Source organism: Muntiacus reevesi, chromosome 1, assembly GCF_963930625.1.
Source record: "Muntiacus reevesi chromosome 1, mMunRee1.1, whole genome shotgun sequence".
In the NCBI taxonomy this organism is placed as follows: domain Eukaryota; kingdom Metazoa; phylum Chordata; class Mammalia; order Artiodactyla; family Cervidae; genus Muntiacus; species Muntiacus reevesi.
In genome coordinates, this window is record NC_089249.1 from 32,626,829 (window position 1) to 32,645,662 (window position 18,834).

General features: G+C 35.1%; 1 protein-coding gene across 1 annotated transcript in view; it reads right to left on the minus strand.

Annotated features, from left to right (window-relative positions):
- Positions 1-5,442: 5,442 nt before the first annotated feature.
- The window catches only part of ETNK1 (ethanolamine kinase 1), a 51,950-nt gene continuing 38,558 nt past the window's right edge, over positions 5,443-18,834 (minus strand). The window contains exons 6-8 of the mRNA XM_065940415.1: positions 18,170-18,330; positions 11,493-11,566; positions 5,443-11,173 (exon numbers count right to left, since the gene is read on the minus strand). Of these exons, the coding sequence (XP_065796487.1) occupies positions 11,101-11,173; positions 11,493-11,566; positions 18,170-18,330 (308 nt within the window). The 3' untranslated portion in view covers positions 5,443-11,100. The remainder of the gene's footprint in view (positions 11,174-11,492; positions 11,567-18,169; positions 18,331-18,834) is intronic.

The following is an 18,834-nucleotide window of genomic DNA, read 5'->3' on the forward strand; positions in this document are numbered from 1 at the left end:
AGTGGACATGAGTTTTTGAGAAAACTCCGGGAGCTAGTGAAGGACAGGGAAACCTGGAATGCTGCAGTCCAGGGGGTCACAAAGAGTTGGACATGACTGAGCAACTGAACAACAAAATCTTTACAAAAGTATTTTGCTTATTGTATTCTAGTATTTAGAACTTTAGAGATAATCTTATTTAATCTGAGAAAAATGAAAAAAATGAAGCCCATTAAAACTCCTAGTCATTACTGGGAATTTCTGCCACCCAAACAGGATCTTTCCACCATGAAATACTTGCTCTCTGGTTTCTGGTTGTCTCCAAAAAAAAAAAAAAAAAGGATATTCAGAGTTGACAAGGAAAAAGAACAATAACTAAACTCCACTCAACCTATCCAAAGACTGGCACTATTAGCAACAACCATTAAGCAACATCCACTTAGCAACACCCACTAAGTTTTTTAATGGCAAAAGATAAATGAGCTGGTCAACACAATCTCAGGTAACATGAAGACAAAGAAAAAAAAAAAAAAACTCAGCTCCTCTAATCAAGAAAGAAACTCACTGGCTAATGTAGCCAAGTGGTTGTTTTCTTTCTTGTTGATTTTTTCTTTTGAGACTATTTCAAAGCTGGAACTCAGAAATCTTTTTTAGCAGGATTGCTTTAAGTTGTTAGGGATGTCACAAGACAGCCTTTTACAAGGCACCTACACAGCCTTCTGCTTCAATGTGAGGAAAAAAAAACTGCAAGAAGCACAATAAAATTTTAAGTTCTTTTCAAAGTGTTACAAAGAGGGAAGAAAACAACAGTTTGAGTTAGATTTTTTAAATGTCGTGAGAAGATTAAAAAGGCAATTCTTATTAACTAGATACTAAATATATATAGTTTATATAAAAGACTAAGTAATTTTCAGTTATTATAAAAATTCACAATATAAAGAACTGAGAAAGACTAATGAGAAAAAATGTAGTAGAAATTAGAATGTGTGATTCATGATCGTGTGTTAAAGCAATACAGTAAAGGTACCTGATACATCAGTGTAGTTTTAGGTTCATTCCTCTCTTGTGATATTCTGGTTGTGCTAAGAAGGCAGAGGAGACAATCCATTGCAACTGCCAAATCTTTATAAAAAAGTAGATGGTTCCCCACATAACACATTATGAATGATGGATGCTTAAAAAAAAATAAGGTTCTGGTGTAAGTCGATGTTTTACTGACACTTGTGTGATTTTATGAGAAAAAGAATACAGATTCTGACTGAAACTCATTTAGAGTGGGAAAAATCTTTCACTGCTTGTTTTAATGCTATTGGACATACATTTTTTAAAAAACACATTGGGTGAGGGGGCTTGAAAAGCTGGTGGGATGCTAGATTCTAAGAACACTGAATTCTAGTCATCTGTAGGAAAATCACAATCGTTAACAAAATATTTCTCCAAATTGGGGCTCAACTAAATAAAAAATTAAAACCAAGCCCTGCAGAAGTATATATTTTTTTAAAAAAATGGATTTCTAACTTTCAAAGGAGTAAAGCACAGCTTCCCTAATGACATTGCTTTTCTGGTATCACATCAACTGAGGAAAAGCTATTCTGGAGAGCCATTTCCAAGGCTAACCTCTCTCCAAAATCAAATACTGCCTTTTTATTTCACTTAGTATTTTTTGTTTAGAAATATTTCCTAATTATTCAATACTTTGATTCATTCATTCAACAAATATACATTGAAAGGTCCATATAGTCAAAGCTATGGTTTTTCCAGTAGCCATGTACAGACGTGAAAGTCAGACCATAAAGGCTGAGGGCGAAAGAATTGATGCTTTTGAATTGTGGTGCTGTGGAAGATTCCTGGAGTCCCTTGGGACAGCAAGATCAAACCAGTCAGTCCTAAAGGAAAGCTACCCTGAATATTCACTGGAAGGACTGATGCTGTAGCTAAAGCTTCAATAATTTGGCCACCTGATACAAAGAGCCAACTCACTTGAAAAGACTCTGATGCTGGGAAAGACTGAGGGCAGAAAAAGGGAGCGACAGGATGAGATGGTTAGATGGCATCACTGACGCAACGGACATGAGTTTGAGCAAACTCTCCGAGACAGTGAAGACAGGGAGGTTGGGTGTGCTGCAGTCTATGTGGTCGCAAGTTGGATACAACTTAGTGACTGAACAACAAGAATAAGTCCCATTCAGTACCTAGCACAATGTAAGGTTATACCATAAAGATAAATAAGGCTCCTGTTGTGAAGGCTCATTAAATAACTCAGGAAGGCAAACATGTAACCAGACAATTATGGATACATTCATGGGTAAGAGGTATTCCTGGGCACTGCAGTGAGGTGGGCAAGAGCTAGGAGGGATGATTGCACAAGCATGGGGATAGCTTTCTGGAAGCAATACTTCCAAAGCAGTCTGCACAGAGATTTTAAAAGCTTTAACAAAGCCAAGCACTAACCTGGTAAGTGGACAAGAAGCACGGGGGGAAAATCTGGGGGTTTTAAACAAGACTGATATGTCCCAGAACTATGAGCAGGTGGGTGCTGCTCTAAAAGTATAAGGCAAGAAGTGAGACGAATATGAAGCTGAAGAGCTGAGACCAAACCAAGGAAGTCTTCAGCACTGTTCGGAGAGCCATTTTAAACAGTGAAATTGTCAACGAAATGCACAAAAATGTGAAAAACGTGGCACTAAGTACATGATGAAAAGAACATTAACAGTATGAGAGCTGAAACAAAACGCAGAATATCAGCTTATCCTACCTCAGCTGGGAATTCATGTGTCAGGAAAACTCAGAAACTTTTCATTACTCTGCACATGTCCACAGAAGACAACAAAAGCAGCCCGAGTTGACTTTGGGCATATAAACAAATTTTAACAAGTAGGCAGATTTGCCAACATGGAATTCAGGAATAATGAGGATAAACTGCATGCACACACACACACACATATACACATAAATATATATAACTCTGTATAACACCACACACTGACAATAGAGAATATATTAATACCTTCCTCAAGAATGTTTCCCCCACTGGTGGCTCAGACAATAAAGAATCTACCTGCAATGCAGGAGACCTGGGTTCAACCCCTGGATCGGGAAGATCCCTTAGATAAGGGAATGGCAACCCACTCCAGTATTCTATTGAACAACTTCAAACAGTCTAATCACGTGTAATCAGGAACCCATAAAGAGAAGATAGAACTGGTCTGAACTAAATACTCAAGGAAATAATGGCTGAAACTTCCCCAAATTTGGTAAAAGATATAAATTTACAGATTCAAAATGGTCAAAACCCAAGTAGGATGATAAATAAAGAAATCACATCAAAATGCTTTACAACCAAATTGCTGAAAACCAATTAAAAAGAGGTCTTGAAAGCAGCCAAAAAACAAAAAAGGAACATACTACAGAGGAACATTCATTTCAATGATCACTAACTCGTCGGATGTAAAATGGGTGTTCTTAGGAAATACAAGTACTCAGACATTGAGGGATAAAGATTTAAAGGACTTCTCAGGTGGCACAAGTAGTAAATAACCTGCCTGCCAATTAAGGAGACATGAGACATGGGTTCAACCCCTGGGTTGGGAAGATACTCTGAAGGAAGGCAAGGCAGTTCACCTCAGTATTCTTGCCTGGAGAATCCCACGGAGAATGGAGCCTGGCGGGCTACAGTCCATGCAGTCGCAAAGAGTTGGACACGAATGAGCAACTGAACACACACACACACAGGCAAAGATTTATGTGTGCAAACTGCTCAACTAATTCACAAAAAGAAATACCATAGAAAAGGGTACAGCAGAGGAAGTAAAATATTAATAGGGGAACTCTGGAAAGGATATATGAGAGTGCACCAAACAATCCTCGTGACTTTTCTGAAGAAAGCTAAGTGTTGCTCAGCCGTGTCCGACTCTGTGACGCCACGGACTGTAGCCTGCCAGGCTCCTCTGTCCATGGAAATCTCCAGGGAAGAATATTGGAGTGGGTTGCCATTCCCTTTTCCAGGGAATCTTCCCAACCCAGATATTGAACCGAGGTCTCCTGCCCTGCAGGCAGTTTCTTTGCCATCTGAGCCACCAGGGAAAGCACTGTGACTTTGCTAGTATTTCCTAATTCTGTCCACTGATGGAATTTAGAAGCAGTAATGCCCCCAAATGGTTAAGGCTTTAATTTCTAAATATTCTCTAAAAATTAAAAAAATGTTAAGGCTCCTTAAGTATTTGAACTGAGGGTTGGTGCAGAGAAAGTACAAATCTAGCCTGGAACACCTTATATTGCCAGAAAAGGAAGTGCTCTACAAATGATGTGGACAATGCTGAAAGAAGACAGCAGCCAATATAATGTGAAGGAGCTCTCAATCACCAAGCTGAAACTGAGCACTAGAACAATTGAAAAAAAAATTACAGCTCATAGAACATCCTTACGTCCTTACTGGTTAGATAAATAAAAGTAAATAAACAAAGGTACAGATGTTCCTTAAGAGTAAAATCCTAATTTATGAATGTAGAAGGAAAGAGGGAAACAGAAAAGCAACATCATGCAAACATCACAATACTGACAATGGATGCTAAAATTAACAGCAAAAAAGAAAAAAAAGAAAAAAATCCTGCACAGCTTCAAAAACCTGGGAGACATTTTAATCAAGTAACAAGATTAAAACCACTAGTAACATACATATCAATATATTATACCTCACATAACTTCGCAGGAGGCTCAGTGGTAAAGAATCCATCTGCCAAAGCAAGAGACCGGGGTTCAAACCCAGGACTGGGAAGATCCCCTGGAGCAGGAAATGGCAACCCTCTCCAGTATTCTTGCCTGGGAAATCCCATGGACAGCGGAGCCTGGCAGGCTGCAGTCCATGGGGTGGCAAAAGAGTCAGATATGACTTAGCAACTAAACAACAACAATCTCATCAGACAGACTGAAAAGGATACATTTCTATGGTATTCTTGACAAAAATACATATCTATATTTTCAGAATAAGGAAATAAGAAAAACAAATATGAAATATTTGCTTGGAGAGGCAAGGAAGAACTCTAGAAAGTTGAATCAGATATTGGAGGGATCAGTATGGACTCAATCCTAAAGGAAATTAACCCTGAATATTCACTGGAAGGACTGATGCTGAAGTTGAAGCTCCAATATTTTGGCCATCTGATGTGAAGAGCTGACTCACTAGAAAAGACTCTGATGCTGGGGAAGACTGAGGGCAGGAGAAGGGGGCAACAGAGGATGAGATGGCTGGGGAGCATCACTGATTCAATGGACCTGAGTTTGAGCAAACTCTTTCAGGAAACACTGAAGGACAGCAGGGAGTGGAGTGCTGCAGTCCGTGGGGTAACAAAGAGTTAGACACAACTGAGCAACTGAACAACTTCAAATATACAAACAGTTATACATGGACACTGAAAAGTTTTTTCTACAAAAGGAAAACTACAAAAATAAGTTGAAGCCACAAGATTTATGGATACAAGCAGTTAGAACTCAACTTTATTGTTACAACCAATATTTATTTACAGAATATAAATCTCTTCAAAAAGATACATTCCTTCATTTAATCAATGGTAAAAGGCCTTATTAAACAGAAATAAAGCCTAAACATCACTTATATTTAAACAGAAATACAGATTCATGAAAAGTTTGTGAACATATAGCAAAAATCCATTTTTATTTAAGCAGTTACATGAATGAGGCTGTTTTTAATTTCATTCACTGACAACCCCATTTTAACCACAGAACAAATTTTACTTAAATTAACAGCAGTAAAAATGTAAAAATTAAATTTGAAACATGAAAGTAAGCAACAAAAAACAGGAAGTATCTTCATTACCAAACAGATTACAAGTTCTCAGACACTCAGATACTTTCTGAGGCATATCAAATACACCTACCTCAAACGTTGCATTCATTTGAGAGGTATCAATATATTTTCAGTGCTGAGACTATTTGTAGCACTTACAGTATTTACAGAGCAGCATTATACTACTATGTTTCACATTTGATAAACACAAATTTAACCTTTATGCCACAATTTCCCAATTCAACATACAGCTAATGCAATGACATGTATGAATTTTGTTTTTTTCTTCTGAAATTGATAAGGTCTTTATCATTTAAGAACATGGAATAATGCCAGGTCTTCTTTCTTAAAATAATAGTATATTTTAAAATTCAAATAGTTCAAATTCTGGAAACTTCACCCAGCTATACAAAGGCTCCTAAATAGAACAGAGTTTAAAACTCTCCTCTTTGCAAATTCCCCCAATTTACAATTACTTTAGTACACGGAAGTAACAGGAAACTTCCTCAGATTACTGAACAATAAAAATGTCCGTGTATCACCACATGAATTAGGTAGCAGCACACCACAACCATGCAAGTGCTCTTATTTCCGTCACTGCTTTTTTTGGGGGGTGGTCTTTTTCCAGTTCATAGGATCTAGTATTCATGGATATCATCAGATCATGGTCTCTCTCTTAAAATCCCTTCCTTAAGAGTTTTGAAATTTAACTAATGGAACAATTCAAATCAGCCAGCTTTTTCTTACTCTTCACTAACTAGTTCAAATATAACACATAATGTTTTCAGTTTTTATAAACACCTTGTGTTTTGTCAAAATGATTAATGGTATTAATACCATTAATGGACAAGATGTAAACAAAAATATGTCTACATTTAGGGATTAAGAGGATTTTACACAGCAACTTTTTTCATAACTAGAAAAATTATAGGATGCATAATGAACACAGATTTTAACTGGCTGTTTGGTAACATCAGTAGCATCGTAAGTACATTAAGTATATGAAAGAAGAGAAAGCAGATTTCAGGATAGAACCCTACTAAAAACTTGACTTCTGAATGCCTCCAACTCAAAAAGGTATTTTTCTACAAGCACTACCATTATTTTTTCTATTCAAATAGTTGAAATCTGCCCATTTCAAATTATAATCCAGAAAGGAAACTTTTAGTGTAAAATCTGTTCAGAAAAATCCAATTCATCATCTAATATACTTATTAATTTCAGTTTTTCAAGTACTCAAGTAATGCAAACTTGAGCATTTTCTTTTAGAGCAATACATTTACACACTAAACTTCAAAGATGGGGGAAAATTCATTTAAAATAATCGCTACACTTTTCTCTCTGAAGACACCAAACCCAAGACAAAACACTGTAATCACACAAGTGGTATGTAACAGAAAAAAAGGCGGTTCCCTATAACTAATGTCTTTTGTTAAAAAAAAGAAACAAAAACAAATTGCCTTAATATATAACTAAGTTTCCAGTCAAACACATTCTAAAATCTAACGAACTATATTAGAAAATTCAGAGCAAATCAATTTTGAAATAAAAATTAAAGTTGCTTTTGGACATCCTTATAATTCAGTTTCCTTGATACATAATACTTACTAGCATTTGCCTTTTGTGTTGAGTGATGCAAGTTGCTGTCAATAACAAAACTTTCCTCCTAGCATAAAGCATTGTTAACTCTATTAATTGAACGACTGACTAATATTAAAAGCTTGTCTATATCACTTTGGAATGCAGTATAAAATGCTTATTAAAAGCAATGTAAAACAGAAAATCAAAATGATAGTTTTCTCATTTACATTATGAAGGATTTTGAAAATTGTACACAAAATGTAGGAAAGAAATACTTATATAACTTTAAAAGTGGAGGTTTTTAACTTTTAATTCAGAGCGTTTAGGGGGAATTCTTCCTTTAAATCGGGAAGCTTTCATAATACGTTTATGAAGTTAAACTAAATATTCTTAGCTCCACAAAAATGGAATTAGCAGTCATTAAAAGAACAGTTCTACCTTTTTCTGTATTTTACAATCCCCTAATGAACAATTTCATACTTAGAGAAGCCAACTGAGATATGCTTAAGTTGAACTAGAAGCTATTATTTATCATCTCCCTTGTACATATGGGACTTAAGAGTCATATTGAGATATATAAAAAATTGAAAGTGTTTTTTTGGTAGAAAAAAGTTAACAGCCTTGAAAATAGAAAAGGGTAATACTTCAGTTTGGAATCATAAAACTGCATTTTTAATTTGTTTTAGTTTAGAATCGTGACTCAAAGAATGGAATTCTTACAGAGTATTAATTTAATGTTTGCAAGAATCTAACCTCCCAAAAACTAATGGCCAAATAATGAATGGAAAAAAAGTCATATTAGGCACTGAGAGGCTAAACAAGTAAGTACTGACATTAACAAAAATGGATAACCCTATTTCCAGTTCCTCTTGTTATCCCACTGTACCGCCCCATCTGTTGGTTATTTCCAGTCTAAAACCAAAGAGCTGGACCATTCCCTTACAGAAAAATGTCTACAAAAGGGAAGAGAATGCAAAAACAATACACAATCTCATATGCAAGATACAATTCACACTAATTTACAAACTTTTATTTACACTGTTTTATATACATTCCAGGCAGACCTAGTTGATGAATTTTGTGCTCATATTGATCTCAAATGATCACGTGAACAGTATGATTTACTACCACATCTCTTTAATTCCCAGAAAGTGGTGGTAGCATGGGGTCTGGAGGGAAGAAAGTCAAGTATTACTGGTCAGGTAAGATCACACAAGTAGGTAAGGAACAAAGGGGAAAAGAACTGTGGAATCCTGCTTGTTTTATAAGCATCCAGGCCACTATGGTCTACTGACTAACAATGAGTGTACATGAATGCCACTTCTCTAACAACCATTTTCATATTTACAAAATGAGCTTACTATCAGTTATTAGGTAAGGCATTCAAGTTCCTTAACATGAAAGGGCAAAAGACATCTCAGCAAGCCACAGGACAAATTTTAGAGGAATGTTTTCCCTTGAGAATCCCTTAAATGATCAATTCAAACGGAAGCAATTTTGAACTCTATTTTAGGCTGAAGTATGATCCCCAAAACCTGAAAAGGAAGTGAGAACATCATGATACCCCAAAGAGTGGGAGAAATATCTTAAGTATCTTATTTTGTTCTCAAGATCCACTGCCTAGGGCTAAAGTGAGAGTCTTTATTCCCCTTTACATTCACTTCCTGAATCTCTCTGAACCACTTACAACGGTATCACAGCGAGCAGCTATGCACAGTCTACCAGCAATGGCTCAGTGAATCTCTATTCAAAATAGTCTGAAGAATATGGAGGAAGATAGAAAAATGATCTCCTCTCCTCCCACTGTTCTACAAGATATATACTGTTGCACTTTTAAGAAGTCAGAAAGCAAAAAAAAAAAAAAAAAAAACTCGAGTCCTACATATTCTTCATTCTAAGAAAATGTTCCAGCCAAAGATGAAAATTCCACCAAAAACAATTTCTCAAGTTCATTCTTAACATTCTATCAAAAGCTATTAACTGTTTAACTGGTTCCTTTCCTTTAGTTAATTAGGTAAAATTCTACTGATTCAACAGTAATACGGTTTATAAAAACAGAAACCAACATTTGCAACATTGGGGAGGTAGGAAACAAAGCGTGGCTAACACTGTTACATATTCAAACAGATTTTAAGATTATATTCATGTAACTAGAATTTACCATTTTAAATGCCTGTGTTTCTATTTAACTTTATTAGCTTTAAACATCTTGAGCTAATCCAAGCATTTTAAAGCACTTATCTGAGAGTGTAAGTCATTTGGAATAATACATCAGACTCCCCAGAAGATTTCACAGAGGATAGATTTGCAGTTGCATACTCTGAATATGCAGATCCATTAAGCCAACCTTGTACATGGGCACTTATGTGACCAAAGTGTGCAAACCTTCTCAGACTAATTTTCTAAGCAAAGTTAACCATGACTGCTCAACTCCACAGAGCAGTCTTCAAAACTTGAAGTTTGCTTATCTATCCCAAAGACACAAGTTCCTTCCAAATAATAACTGTCATCCTCTCACAGACAGACAAAAACAAACAAAATCAAAAGAAATCAAAACAAACAGAAGCCCTCCTACCATGAGTATTTTTGCTTAATTCACAGTTATATCAGATTTTAAGTATAGAGGATTGATGTTCTAAATGTTCCTTATTTAATTCTTTTAACCACCTCAACTTATTTCTCTGAAACTACATGTTATCAAGTAATCATTTACTATCATTCTAAAGACACAGAAGTCAAACTAAAACATAAAGCCACAGTGTAAGGAATGAACCTGGAGAAGTAAAAAAGAATTAATCTAAATGACATTTTCTTGTTACCAAATATTATAAGCATTCTACCTTTGTTTCAAAAATTAGTAACTGCTGTACTAGCTACTATTTAATAACAAACAAAATACAGAATATTCCAATAAGTGAAACAAAATTTTTGGTTAGAAACAAATTGATACAGTAAAACTTTAAAAACAAACTTTACCTTAAATGACCATACATAGTACATGAAAACATTATTTAATGCAGATTTTGGTAACAAAACCACAATATAACTATTCCAGGATTATATGGTAAATATTAATATTTATTCTGCCAGACTATGTAAGAAGAGGGAAATTTAAATTCTAAGATGATCCCCCCTCCAAAATGCTTTCCAATACTTCAGAAAGATGTACTAGGAGCATAGACAGTGAATGCATTTCACTCTCCTAAACATGTTTTTCTATGAACACTCTAAGTTGTCTAAACCAGCGTCTGGCATTTCAAGAATAAATGATTCAGTTTACTTACAGTGCGTCAGAAAGGTTACACCAAACACCAAAAATCTTTACTGAAATTAATCTTATTAAAGTAAAACATAACAAAAAAATTTTTTTTCTCTGGAAATTTTTCATTGCTTACACTCAACAAACAGATGAAACAGATGAAAGCAGTCACAAAATTCATGTTAAATTTATAATAAATAATTCACATATAACATAGATTAAATTATAAAAGGATTAAACTGACATCTTTGTATCTTTTTGCCGATTTAACAAACTTCTAACCCACCACATACTGAAAGCAGTAGGTATATTTCTTGACATCATTCAGACTATTTAAAAAATAAATTGGTTGTTAAAAGGCATAATTTGTAAAGCAAGAAAACCAAATTAAAAGAATTTTAACAAATATTGACTTTTTAGAATTTCTTAAAGATCCACAAGCATTGTTCAGCTACTTAAGAATAATTAAATGTCTTCTTTACTCGGGCACTTTTAATGCAGTAACCTCAGGCTTCATTTTAAAGTACTGGTTAAAACGAACAATTGCATACCTATCGAGAAAAGAGAGTAACAACAGAATTAGAGCTAAAAACCTTAATCCTTCCTTTATTTTCACTCACCCTTCTAAGTTGTTTTAAGTCTTAAAATTTAAAACGACATATTTTTAGTTTATTGCACCACCTACTGGACACTTTTCTAATACTGAGAACATTTAACAGACTATACCAAATTCCTTGCAAACCAACTATTAAATGCGTGCAATTTTGTAACATCTGACTAAAAATAATAGCTATATGTCCCTTATGGATTCTAAAATGAATCCAAAAAGAGTAGAGACAAATGTAATGCATACAATAAAATTAAACTTACCCAAGGAAATCAAAATCAATAGTAGAGTATTTGGCTTGAATCAAAGCCCACAATCCCCAAAAGAAATGAGAAGCCTAAAAGAAGGAAAGAAAAATTAAGAATTATGATGATGGATTTCTTTTTAAAATAAATATCAAATTGTAAGTTTTTCCTCTTTCATCAACTCCATGCATAATATTTTCTTGATGCCTTTTTAACACAAAGTATCTACAACACAGGTAATACGGAAGTGCACAATTATCTGCTGCTGCTGCTGCTAAGTCGCTTCAGTCATGTCTGACTCGGCGACCCCATAGACGGAAGCCCACCAGGGTCCCCGTCCCTGGGATCCTCCAGGCAAGAATACCGGCGTGGGCTGCTATTTCTTTCTCCAAGGCGTGAAAGTGAAAAGTGAAAGTGAAGTTGCTCGGTCATGACCGACTCTTAGCGACCCCATGGACTGCAGCCCACCAGGCTCCTCCATCCATGGGATTTTCCAGGCAAGAGTACTGGAGTGGGGTGCCATTGCCTTCTCCGGTATAATTAGGAGCTGCACAATAATTTTTTATCTATGCTTTACTAAACTCTATTTTCATTTAGACATGATAATTTAAGATTCTGATAAAACTAAGACTTCACATCCCAAGAAATATTCTATTGTAACTAGAAATACTGTAACTAGAAAAAAAATTACTAGGTCTGTGGCTGTAAGCAACTTAATTAACCCCTCTGCATCTTTGTTTCCTCATCAGTAAAATGCAGGAGTGATCATTTATAATAAGAAATAAACATCTGATCTACATTCACTGTTTCTGGTTCAGGGCTCCTTGGACTTTCCTAAGCATAAAGCAACTGGGAGCATTTTTAATATAATATCTGGTCTTTTGTCGTTGGTTCCTAAATTAGTTCCAGAGCCATAAAAGTGAAAAGAATGTCTGGTTATTCTTAACAAGTTCCTTTTACTGAGGTATCTTTTGGAAAGATGCTACACTTGAGGGCTGGTTGCTAGGGGGAACCAACCAGGAGATTAGATGGTTGCAACTTTCAACCCCATCACCTCCACACCCCAGGGGAAGGAAGAGGAGCTTGAAGACTGAGATAAATCAATGGCCAATGATTTAATCAATCTTGCCTCTGTAATGAAGCATCCATTAAAACCTAAAAGGAAGGAGTTTGGCGAGTTTCCAGATTTCACAAACCACAAACTATGCACATGCTGTGGAGGGGAGGGTTGTGTTCTACCCTAGCTCCACGGAACAGAAGTTCCTGAACCCAGGACACTTCCAGACCTCACTCTACCATACTTCTTCATCGAGCTTTCTTCTGTATCCTTATAATATCCTTAATGATAAACTGGTGTACATATGCAAACAGTTCTCTAAGGTCCCTGAGCCACTCTGGCAAATTAATAGGCCCCAAGGAGGGAATTGTGGAAACCTCCCATTTATAGTCAGTTGGTAAGAAGCACCAATAACACCCTAGACTTGCAAGTAGCATCTAAAGGGGTGAGGGCACAGTCTTGCGGGACTGTACCCTGAACTTACAGAATGTGACACTATCTCCAGGTGGACAACGTCAGTCTTGAGTAGAATATATATGTAAGACACCCCATCACTGCCTGCTGAGAACTAGAGAACTGCTCTGTGTGTGTGTGTGTGTGTGTGTGTGTGTGTGTGGGTGTGTGTGGGTGTGTGTGTTGGGGGTGGGGAAGGGGAGAACCACATCAGAGCAGCTAACAATAGTATTTACACCTGGCATACAGCAAACATCCAATAAAATGTTAATTATTATAATTACACAAAACCAGAATGACAAAAATGAGGAAGACTTTAAAAAATGGTCTTCTTTCTATATAAGGAAGTGTGTCAGGCATTGAAAGGTGAATTATGACATGCCCTCCTTCTTTTGAAAGTCTAAGTCAGCGGTTCTCAAAGTGGTCCATGAATCCATGGAAGATTCTGAGGCCCAAAACTATTTTCATAATAATACTAATATGTTACTTGTCTTTATGACTCTGTTTACATTTGCAGTAATGGAAAAGCAATAATGGGTAAAGCTCCTGGCCCCTTAACATAAGCCAAGGCAGCGGTACACCAAACCGTACTAGTATAATAGTCTTATTCTTTACCACCACACACTCCTAGTACAAATACAGTCTCACTAAAGAATGTACTTTATGAAGCCATTAAAACTATTAATCTTATTACATCTCCACCCTTGAATACATGATATTCTGTGAGATGATACAGGACGTACACATAAAGCACGGCTGATGCCTACCCAAAGTATGAAGACTGTCTCAAGGTAACACACATATGGTTGAGTTGTGACCTAAACTTGCACAATTTTAATGGAATATCATTTTTACTTGAAAGCACAACTGACATAAGAACTAGTTATTAGACTTGGGTATTTGGCAGACATTTCTCAAATATAAAAAAAGAGAACTTGTCATTTCAATGAAAATAACTGACAGTATTTGTTGCCAATGATAGACTTAAGACTATTCAACCTAAATTAGAACACTGGAAAATCTGTGTTCAACTCTGTGAGATTATCACCTTCTCAATAAAGTGCTTAATATTTTTCTGATATTGGTGGTGATATAAATAAGTGCAATTTTTCAATATATAATGAGATGTATCAACTTTGAGAAGATTATACAACTTAATAAATCCATATTTTCCAAATAACTAATGAATGACATTAAAATTACAAAATCACACACTGGTATAAGAGCCATTCAAAGTGTAAGATAAACTAACAGAGTTTAATGTAATAGAGTACAAAAGTTAACTGATATGCTCAGATTAACATATTACTACTACTATTAAACATTACTACTAACCTTTAAGAAACTATTACTTATTGAATTTTGGTGAAGCATCAAAAAAAGAATATCCACAATTCTCTGAAAAGGCAAAATACTTCTCCTTCCCAAGAACATATGTGTGTGAAACAGGACTATCTTCATACACTTCAGAGAAAACAACACATTATATGAGATGAAATGCAGAAGCAAATATGACAGTCTAGCTTTTGTTAAGTTAGACATCAGAGAAATTTGCAAAAGTATAAAATTATGTCATTTTTCTCACTGAAGTATTTTTTACTTTGGAAAACAGTTATTTTTAATTTTTAAAATGCTGTTTATGTTAATCTGAGCTTTAAAAATATATATATATTTAGTAAATATTTTAAATTTGTTTTAATTTCCAAGATGGTAAATATTGATAACTAAACCATATAAATAAGGTCTCACAGAGGTCTTCAAAAATTTTTTAAAGTATAAAAGAGGGTAATGAGACCAAAAAGTTTGAGAACACTAATAACATAAAAAATCATCTGTGAATAATATCATCTCTTTCTAATAATCTGGTTCTGTAGTAGGAAAACTAAATCAGGGAAAATTCTACACCTAAAAATAACATCAAAACAGCTCTCCCCAATGCTTCAAGCACTGTTATCAACTGTATTTCTCAATTTTTATTCATATAGTAATGTAAAATAACTAAATGATTCTATACTAGAGAAGCATTATACATAAAACCTCACTTATTTTGGTAGGTTAACATCTTTTATAGGCTGAAAAATGAAAAAATTATATCTATATTAGACTCCTATATGAATAAAAAGGAAAGTGAGGAAACAGTCCATTTATTATTTGCATTCTCAAAAATAGAAAAGTGAGAATACTGAAGTACAACTAATACAATAATCTGTGATTCTATGATTTACTATTTCTCTCAGATTTGGAAGTTACAGATATGTAAGTCTATCAAAGGGCATTTTAATTCCTAGCCTACTCACATCTGTTGCCAAGAAAAATTAGAAGCTTTATATAGTGAACAAATAACTTAAATTCTCAAACTCTTTTCTGAAAACCTCATATAACTTTAATATATTATATATAAACAATATAGTTATATGTTTATACATATATAATTATTCACAATATAACTTTACTTAGAATCTGAAGTCTGCCAACATTGTGTCTAAAAACTTGTCAGAGTTTAAAAAACCCATGCATTATCTATTTGGTTTATAATGCAAATACCTACTTTTGTTTGTCATCATTTCAACATTAATTAATTATAGTAAACAATCAATAACAAGTGAAGTCTTTTAATATTTAAAAGTCTGACCATGCCCTGAGGAATAAACATTGACCAACCATTTATTTGGGGGCTTCCCTGGTGGCTTAGCTGGTAAAGGATCCGCCTGCATTGTGGGAGACCTGGGTTTGATCCCTGGGTTGGGAAGATCCCCTGGAGAAGGGAAAGGCTACCCACTCCAATATTCTGGCCTGGAGAATTCCATGGACTGTATAATCCATGGGGTTCGAAGAATCAGACATGACTGAGTGACTTTCACATAACCATTTATTTATTTAAAACATCTACACCTCAATCTGATTACTCAAACCTCTTTTCCTCCCTTATCAAAACAGTCTTATAATGTACGTCAGTGCTGTCTTCTTCACAACAAGTGATCAAAGGAGGAGGAGGAAAGATGTTTTTAAGACACATTCATAAGGAATAAGAGGAACTTGCCAGAAAATACAGGGAAAAGGGCATCCTAGGTAGAAAGAAATAATCTATACAAAAGCATACAGGCTTAAAACACCTTGGAGTGTTTACAAACATGATGACTCTGCTAGAGGAGGAAGTGGGATGTGAGATATACAGTGGGAAATAAGAAAATCTGTAGATTCCATCATCTGTATGTCACTCTGTAAGTCATGGGGAGACATAAAGTAAAAAAGTGACACAATCAGATTCATAAATTAGATTCTAGTTATTAGAAAGTTCACTTTTAAAACGTAGAGTATGAATTACAGACAGAAAAAACCTCAAGGTGAAGAGACAAGTAAAGACTAACATAGGTGAGAGATTAAGTCCTTAATCATAGGTCATGCAATTAAGGAGAAAAGGGTTGGAAGTGACAGAATTTCAGGCACAAAAAAAAAAAAACAACCTGAAAATAGAAAAAGTGTGAGAAGAGGAACACTTGAAAGATAATTCCTTCTTTCCTGGTTTCAGAATACAGCAACAGAATGCACATCATTTTAATTAAGTTAAAACAGTACAGTAAAAAATAAATAATGGTAAACTGAACAGGATGCCAAAAATAAAACTCAAGTTTGGACACACTGTGGTCAAATACTAATGGGACCCTGGAGAGATAACAGTCCAGATCTGGAGCTTGACAGTGGGAGGAAACTCAACTTATAATCATTAAGAGAAAGGGAAGGAAAAGCCAGGGAACTAGATCACTCAATAAAAGTATGTAAAGTAGGGAATTCCCTGGTAGTTCTGTGACTAGGACTAGACACTCTCACTGCTAAGGGCCCAGGTTCAATCCCTGGTCAGGGAACTAAGATCCCACAAGCTGTGTGGCACTGCCAAAAAAATAAAGAAAGAAAGAAAATGGGGCAGAGCCCCAAATGTGAACACTAGGAAACACTTAGAAGGCAAGAGAATTAGAGGAAGAGTAAGAAGAAAGGAGAGCCAGAGAAGCAGAGAAGCAGGAGAGCACAAAAGAGAAAAACCAAGGAAAAATGGTGCCACAAAAATTAACAAAAAACTGGAACCAATGGGAAAATATACTGTCAAATGCTAGGGACAGATAAAGATAAGGACTTAAGAGTTTTAACTGGATGTAGCAATTATGCCGTTATTGTTAAGAAAACCCTATATTCTCTACTTTAAGATCATGCTTAAAAAAGAACAAATAGAAACAGCAGGCATCCTAGGACCAAATGAAGAATATGTCATTAATGTCCTAAAGTCGTCAGAACGGAAGGTAAAGAAGCCACATTTCAGCACATCCTCTTAAGATATATTCTGGATGGCTCTGGAGAAATGCTGCTTTTAATACTATGGAAACAGTACACCCATGAGCCACCACTAGGGTCTATCTATAAAGACTACATAGCAAGCAATTCCTGTGTCAATTGTAGAGAACTGTATTAAAACTAAAAAGACATAATAGCTAAAAGAACTGCAACCCAATATTCAAATTGTCTCAATACCTTAGCTGAAAGCTCACTCTCATGGCATCATGTCATTCTCAAAAGATAATTTAAATGAATTACCTTTTGAAAAAGTAGATGCATTTAGAGTAAAGAGAGGTTGGTCTTGAAAATAACAGAGCATTAAAATATCAAAGATGTGGGAAATACCTGCTTATCAAAAGGTCATGAAGACAAAATACTGTGCAGTTATGAACACAATTCTACTGGTTCTTCCAATCTACTTTTAAGCATGTTAACATGATAAGTTCATACGATGATTACATGTATTCTAGAAATAACCTCACTTCTCATAAATCTATCCTTGATTATGTTTTTTTTATAACATAAAGAAAGAGAATTCGGTATTTTTAAAAAGTGCTTCACACTTTAATCCTAACTCTAACTCAAATCCATTTATTGAACAAATACTTTTATTGAGCACTTAACCTGTAGTTTGGCATTGCTGTTCTAGGGGCTGGGGATATAGTAGTGAATGAAATAAAATCTTTGTCCTCAAAGGCATTACAGTGGGGGAATTTTAAACACTCTTGTTTTGTCATTAAACAACCAACAAGTTCACAAAACTCAAAATGGGAACTGCTTAAAAAATGATGGAAAACTTTTTTTACGCTATTAACATTGTATCAAGAACCTTTCATCAATTACTTAAATTTAAACTTACCAAAGCAAACTGATTGACTTGAATGAAGAGTATTTCTACTTCCTTTTCGGTAACCTCAGTCCCAAAACCTTTATATTCTTTGTAGGCTTCAAGGTAAGAACGCAGCCACTGGCCCTGTAGTTCTCTATCTGGATAAAGACTATAGTCTACATCACTCACACCTAAAATAGAAAAATACACTGAGATTTTTTTAAAACACATGACATATCTTCTGTCTACTTTATTAATGTGCACCATCTACCTATTTTTTCAGAAAAAAATTATTAAATGTCTCCATTTTTTGCTAAAACACTAGATATTATTAAGTAAATAGCATTTATTAAAATAAGAAACCAATCATAACATATTCCTAATTAAATTCTAATACACAATACAGTTGATCAGCATAATCAATTTTCACTGCCTCAATTTTTCCTCAAAATGTGAAACCTGAACCACCTACCACCAGGTGACACAAATCATTTACCTCAGCACCTCAGAAGATTCTTGATTCTTATGCACACTAGCATCATAGAGGCTTTTCTAGAACTGTGGCTCTGAAGCTTCTTTAACCATTACTCCCAAAGTAACAAATACATTTTTTTAAGTGAATAGACCTTTATACTTTTTGTTTTTAGGCCACGAAGCATGTGGTCTATCAGTTCCCCAACCAGTCATTGAACCTG